General features: G+C 43.1%; 1 protein-coding gene across 3 annotated transcripts; it reads right to left on the bottom strand.

Moving 5' to 3' along the window:
• Window positions 1-275: 275 nt before the first annotated feature.
• Window positions 276-7397, bottom strand: Znf397 (zinc finger protein 397). Of its 3 annotated transcripts, none has more exons than XM_037197002.1 (4): window positions 7194-7397; window positions 5067-5520; window positions 4725-4866; window positions 276-2222 (listed from the first exon to the last, which is right to left on the bottom strand). In XM_037197002.1, the coding sequence occupies exons 2-4, from the start codon at window positions 5475-5477 to the stop codon at window positions 1192-1194; spliced, it is 1584 nt and encodes a 527-aa protein (XP_037052897.1). In that variant the 5' UTR covers window positions 5478-5520; window positions 7194-7397; the 3' UTR covers window positions 276-1191. The 3 variants fall into 3 exon arrangements, with proteins under 3 accessions (XP_037052897.1, XP_028743566.1, XP_028743567.1); XM_028887733.2 differs by having other exon boundaries at window positions 7163-7396; XM_028887734.2 differs by lacking the exon at window positions 7194-7397 and adding an exon at window positions 6971-7144.
• Between the last annotated feature and the right edge of the window lies 1 nt (window position 7398).

Here is a 7398-nt window from a genome sequence, read left to right as displayed (position 1 = left end):
CCCATTCCATTAGGCCACATTACCAAGACAAAGCTTTTCCTGGTGCTGTGACCAAGGATTCTATCTAGGCTTTTATCTATTAGAAACTTCTTCATAGGCTCATATGCACTTCTTGAGAGTCTGGCTGTAGTCATACTTCTCACAGATGTGATGCTAATTCTGAACTCAATAGGCAGTGTTCCATGTTTTGTTCCTGGTGTTAAAAACAAAACAAAAAAATTGCTTCCTTTATTATAACCTGGCCTTCCTTCCTGATTAACTCCTCATTCTTTATATCATTTTAGTTTCCTTTATCCAAAGTTCTTGGACAAGAGGGAAATGGGGAAAGTTCCAGGCAGTGGTGGCGCACGCCTTTAATCCGAGCACTTGGGATGCAGAGGCAGGCACATTTCTGTGAGTTCAAGGCCAGAATGAGTACCAGGACAGCCAAGGCTATACAGAGAAACCCTGTCTCAAACCCAAACCACTCCCAAAGGTTGTAATAGACTGACCATACTAAAGTGTCATTACCTGACTGGTAATTGCTGTTAGAATACCGTAGAAATGATCTTTTGTCATTACATTTCTAGTCCCTGGTACAAGGCAGGTATTAAAAAAAACAGGACTGAGCACTTTCCTAGCTTGTGCCACCCTAAGTTCAATACCCAGCACAGAAGTGGGGAACGGACAGGGCCCCCAGCTTGTATAAACTAATTTGTATCTTTTTCTTCTCAAGCTCACTTCATTTTGGGCCTATCTTGGGATCAAATCACTGATGAAACTGTTTCCTCATTTTACTTGTTGACTAGCTACCACTGAGTAAAAACTTTAGTTTCTTAAAGCAGTTTCTCATGCCATCCATATTATCTCACAAACCTGGTACAAACAATCAGATGTAGTGACAGACAGAATGAAGCCTTTTCCATGACATTCTCATAGAAAATAAGATCTCACTATTACATTACTTTTTTTTTTTTTTCCTGAGTATTCCTAATGTTAAGAGCATAGCTCAAAGTAATGGCCTTATATCTTGTGGTAAATCACAGCAAGTTTCAAAGAAAATTTGCACTGCATTGGGAAGTGCTACACAAAGCAAGTTAGATTGACTAAAGACCATTTGTTTTTAAAACTACCTTTATGGAATCTTGCTCCAAAGTCAACCTTCTGGCTAATACAGAGGAAAATATACTATTTACCAGTCATTGTATTAAGTTACTTAACAGCATGGACTCTCTGATGGCGCATCAACACTGATCTGTGCCTAAAAGCCTTCCCACATTCATTACATATATAAGCTTCATCCCCAGAATGGATTCTCTGGTGCTGAACAAGGGCTGAGCTCCTTTTGAAGGTTTTGCCACAGTCATTACATTGATATGGTTCCTCTCCACTGTGAATTCTCTGATGTCTTATGAGGTTCGAATTCAGACTGAAGGCTTTCCCACACTCACTACATTCATAGGGTTTCTCTCCACTGTGTATCCTCTGATGGGTAATCAGCTCTGAGCTCTGCTTGAAGGCTTTCCCACATTCATTGCATTCATAGGGCCTCTCTCCTGTATGGATTCGCTGATGTCTAATAAGCTTGGAGCTCTGGCTAAAGGTTTTCCCACATTCATTGCACTCATAGGGCTTCTCCCCAGTGTGAATTCTCTGATGTATAATTAGATAAGAACTCTGACTGAATGCTTTGCCACACTCATTACATTTGCAAGCTTTCTCACCTGTATGAATTTTCCGATGTCTAGTGAGGGCTGAGCTCTGGTTGAAGGCTTTTCCACACTCATTACATTCATATGCTTTTTCACCACTATGGATTTTCTGATGAATAATGAGATATGACCTCAAGCTAAAGGCCTTCCCACACTGATTACATTTATAGGGCTTTTCTCCAGTATGGATTCTCTGATGTTGTGTGAGAGAGAAATGCTGTTTAAAGCTATGCCCACATACATCACATCTGTAAGGTCTATCTTCTGGAGAAACTTTCTGACATGTGACAGAGTTTGTACTTAGGATTAAGCATCTTTGAGATTCATCGCGATGGTCTCTTTTTGCTAAGGATTTGTGTGTGAAGATCACGTGACTAAAAGTACCCCTGTGGAGAGGAGGGGGACTTCTTTGCTGCCACTCTAAATTGCTCTTGTGCTCACTAACACCTCTAAGTGAAGGATCCCAAGACAGTCCTGGAGACTTTTCTTCTGAAATGTCCTCATTTGCTGTTGTTTCATTATTCTTTGAATCTGAAATAGTAAAAGCAAACCAAAGTAAAATTAGTAAACCCCAGGATTTACATTTCCTCAGTTCCTCTCAAGTCTTTCCATGTTCCACAGGCTAGCCTGCTACTCTGGTCTCAAGGGATTCTTCCTACCCATCTTTCCAAGTAGTTGGGATTATATGTAATCTCCACTATGGCTAACTTAGTCACTTTTTATGTAAGGGAAAATAGAAGGGCCTACTTAGAAAGATGTCACCTGGGATCTTTTCTCTTTCCCAATGCTAAAGCCTACATCTTCCTTTTGACTTTCATCTTTTCTTTAAGACTTCAACTGATCAATTGCTCACTACTTTTCTATTATTTTCAATCTCTTTCCAAGTTGACTTCCTATAACGGTTAGTTTTTAATTATCAGTTCAACACAATCTAGAATCACTTGGGAAGAATGTCTCAGTGATACTGTCTAGATCAGGGTGGCTTGTGGGCTTGTGGGGGGACGGGGACGGGGACGGGGACGACTGTCTTATGTTAATTGATGTGAAAAGGCCCAGCACATTGTGGACTGTATCATTTCTAGATATGGGTCCTGGATTGTATAGAGTGGAGAAAATGAGTGTAGTAGTAGGCATGTGTGTTTTTATCCTTTCTCTGCTCTTTACTGTGGATGTGACTAGTTGCTTCAAGTCCTTGCTGCCGTGACTGTCCTTCAATAATGAAATACAATCTATAATCATGAGGTAAAATAAACCATTTTCCCCTTAAGATGCTTTTGCCAGGGTATTTTATCATAGAAACCCAAAACAAACCAAGGCAATCCCACTTACAGCTCAAGTCACTCCCTCCCTCCTTAAAAAGCAAGCTCCTTGCCTATGTATCTGTTGAGCAACCTTACATTCACAGTACATTTCTTGAGATGGTTTGTCTGGAGTCATTCCCATTCTGCAGTCTGGTTTCTAGTTTACCTTCCTCTTGAATTCTGCTACTTCTACCCACAGTAGTCTTGTTAGGGTTACAATTTTTTAACTGTACATAATTGAATGGGTACTTCTTGGATCTTTTTCTAGCATGATACTGAGACACAGACCTTCCATTGTTCTGTTTTTCTTCTTGACATAGGGTTTCACTCTGCAGACTAGGCTGGCCTCGAACTTAGGGCAATCCTACAGCCACTCAAAGGCTGGATTAAAATGTGAGACACTACATGTGACCCTCCTTTTCTCCGTGTTGTTTTAGCTTTTCCTTTTGGATTTCAGGGCTAGTAACTAAAAAAAACTATGTTCCTTCAGAGTCTACCCTGGGTTTCATGTATCTCAACTGTTGAAACTCTACCTTAGATTTCAGTTACTGCTTATATTTAAGCTATGTCTTTTCAGATCTTCAAGTCTACCTTGAGACTGTCATATTGGATTTTTGCTTGTATGTGTACCCAAATGTACCATACCAAATACATCAGATTTTTTTTCTTTTTTATGAACAGCACCATTATTAGCCAAGCTGTTCAAGACTGAAACTTGATCACATTCAGACTATTCTCTTTCACGAACTGCTTTTAATGATGACCATCTACTGCAATGCACTTTCAATGCTGAGAAATAGGATTCAGCTTTAATCTTCTCTCTGCCCCAGAGTAACACAGATTTCCTCATTCACTGTAGCCTCTTGGATTCCAAGTCTCTAATAAGCGTCTAATCTTGCCTTTCTCCAATCACGTCTATACTATCCAGCTGAGTTCTAAACCACAACTCCAATAGTGCCGTTTTCTTATTCATTACTCTTCAACTGCACCCTTTACATGGAGGATGTGAATTAGTGGGACATAAAGGCTTTAACAACTAGGCTTCATTTTCTCCTTTAGTTTTTCTTTCATTATGCCTTCCCTTACCAATTCTCCAGTCAAACTGAAGAACTTACCATTTCCATAATGGTTTGTATTCCCTCACCTTCACTACCTATTTACCTTGCTTTCTCCTACTAACAGTCAAATACGGTGCCACAGGGGTCAGTAAAGGGTGTTGGATCTAGAGTTACAGTTGTGAGCTGCCGTGTGGGAGCTGGGAATTGAACCAAGGTCCTCTGCAAGAGCAGCCAATGCTCTTAACCACTGAGCCCCCTCCACCTCTCCTGGAATCTCATACTAGGTTGGGTGTCATTCTCTGTGCTGCTGCAGAACCCACAGCGCCTACTTGTAGTCCGTAATTTACTGCACCAGGGTGCATCTGCCTTCCTCTGTGAACCACTCATGAAGGCCTGAAAGTTCCTTGAAGATGGAAGCGTACCTACTGTGGGATTGGCCATTTCTAGCGCTCTTCCATGTTATAAAACGCTGAAGGGAATGAATGACAGGGAACCCCATACAAGGGAGGATGACTGCAATTCAGAAGGATCATGGGATACAAAGCTGCTCAAGTGAGGTCCTCTGGCTTTAATGCAAGTGATGTTCACATGCAACAAGTTTATAAATGCAAGTCCACATCTTCAGAACCAGAGGCCTCACTTACGTAAATTTGAAGATAAGTTTCTATTCCTACCACTTTTAGAGGAAAAGCAAGGTTTCCAGGATTTCAGCTGTGTCTTCAAAGGCCGGACTTGGATGCTTGTTGAGTCTTGGGATGCTTTGAGATACGTTAAATCTTTCCATGACACTGATGGTCCTTGTGGACTATCTGGGACCTGGAACCAGAAAATAGGATTAGTAAAAATCTCAAACAGGTAAATGAAGCCACTGCCAGAGGTGAAGAATGGGTGGTGGAGATAGGTATGTGCTATTGTTATATTAAGGTTGTGGCTCCTCAGAGACATTTTAACCAGATAAGATACTACATAATCTAGTCTGCATTTTTTGTTTCAACAACACATATCTCTGTTCCCACCTGCTGCGCTGGATCATCAAACTCTTTCTCCAAATCCTCCAGCAGATTCACAGCTTCCTCACCACTTCTTGGGCCATGTTGTTGAACCCATGTCCTCAGCTCCTCGGGTAAGATGCTCAGGAACTGCTCCAGAACCAGCAGTTCTAGAATCTGCTCCTTTGTGTGCAACTCTGGCATTAGCCACTGATAGCAGAGTTCCTGGAGTCGACCCAGAGCCTCTCGGGGCCCAGGTGTTTCATGGTAGCAAAACTTCCTGAACTGCTGGCGAAACAATTCTTGGCAAGACTGGGTACTCCCATTCTGTTTACATTTCTCACTCCAAGAAAAACTATCTTCTATTTTTACTAGTATTAATTCTTCTTCTTGATCCTGAGGTTTTAACGTTGAAATTGCTCTGGATTCCATAGCCATCCAAAAACCTTAGTACAACTGGGTTTTGTGCTTGGGGAGGATCCTACAAGATATGGAAACATTATTAACCTACAGCATTGAAAGAAAAATCTCCAAAACCTTGTGACATTGAAAGGAATCAGGCGTAAGAATAAATAAGTTGACACAATTTTAAGATCATACCCCCTACTGTGTAAAATTCTACCACTAATTACCAAAACATTTTAGAAGTGTAAGAATGCAATATTAATATGAATTACATAGTGAGATTATTTCCTTTTCAACTATGTTTCAGTCCTGATTAAATTCTTTACTCCAGCCAGGCGGTGGTGGCGCACGCCTTTAATCCCCATACTTGGGAGGCAGAGGCAGGTGGACCTCTGTGAGTTCGAGGCCAGCCTGGGCTACAGAGCGAGTTCCAGGACAGGCACCAAAGCTACACAGAGAAAGCCTGTCTTGAACTCTCTCCCTCCGCCTCCCCCCCCCAAAAAAAAAGAAAGAAAAATTCTTTACTCCATATGTAAACCAGAACTTTCTTCAGTGCTGGAATGAACTCAGGGCCTTACACAAACACCAAACACTTTCACTTTGCTACTAAGCTGCATCCTTGGCTTCCTTTGACAGTGCTGGGACTGGAACTCAGGCCCTTCACCATATTAGACAAGCATTCTACTCCTGGGCTACAACCCCAGCCACAGAAAAATTTTAATAAAATACAGGCTGCAGATTCAGAAATCCAAAGGTAATAATACTTTGGCAGATTTTTTTCCCCTGGTTTTTTGAGACAGGGTCTATGTAGTCCTGGAACCTGCTGTGTAGATTAGGTGGCCTTGAACTCACAGATACCCTCCTGCCTCTGCCATGCTACTATTAAGGCATATAACACCATGCCCAGCTTTTGGTAGACTATAATGCAGGCTTAATTTTTTTAGTTATTGTTTATTAGAGCAGGTAGTGTTGGTCTACATTTAAGGTAGTAACATTTTTAAAACTCACACTAAACATGAATTTGTTGAAATAAAACATTGCTGTATATTTGCCATTTGGTCCCACTAGTATACTGAGTTTTACAACAAATGTGGAGGCACTTACTGTGTGTGGGCTTTTGTTCTGAGCCAATATTATAGAAAGGTTTGGTTTATGAATGAATTTAGTGAGGAATTCAGTAACGGTAAAATACTTAGCTTGGGTTAAAAAGAAGCATGCTATTAGGGACGATAAGTCAACTTAAACTCTCAAAAGCTGGAGTATTCTAAATTTAATTGCATTTAATTGAAATATGGTAGTAATCACGTACTAGCTTTGGGGGACACAGAACAAACACGACCTGATGTTTGGAGGGGTATATGCAGAGGCCTGGGTGCCCCTCCATTAGTGTTGAAACCCGGCCCTAAGCTCCCAAGGCTGAGCGCAGGATGAGAAGCTCCCCACTGCCTGGGGCCGAGGCAGCGACAGCATCCTGTGTCCCCGATTACACATTAACCGAGCCCCGCTCCCTACCAGCGAAATCTGACCCCGTCCAGAAGCGCAAAGTCAGCTCCCTTCCCTGCTCTAACGGAGCAGGGCCACCCATTAACCAAGCCTGCGTCCCGGCGGCGCTGCAACTCTCCTTCGCCCCTCCCCACACCTCGGTTCCGTGACAGGGGACCCCACGCGCCGACGACAGCGCCGCTCCCTGCACAGCTAACAACACACCCGCCACCAACCTGTCTTCCTCGGCAGCCCCGCGGCACGCACCCGCTTTAGCTTCCGGGTGAAAGCACGGCGTCGGCGCGTGCCTCGAAGGGCACCACCGGGCCGTCCAGCGGGAAGCCGGGGGGTTGGGGAACTCGCCGGGACGTGCCACCCGCTCCCCTCCGACCGAGCGCCGGCCCAGGAGCCGCCGGGCTGTGCACACACACACACGCACACACACACATACATGCACCAGCCACAAAGACCC

Source organism: Peromyscus leucopus, chromosome 19 (assembly GCF_004664715.2).
Source record: "Peromyscus leucopus breed LL Stock chromosome 19, UCI_PerLeu_2.1, whole genome shotgun sequence".
Classification (NCBI taxonomy): domain Eukaryota; kingdom Metazoa; phylum Chordata; class Mammalia; order Rodentia; family Cricetidae; genus Peromyscus; species Peromyscus leucopus.
The sequence above is the reverse complement of the archived record's forward strand: the minus strand, read 5'-3'. Positions and strand labels throughout refer to the sequence as shown.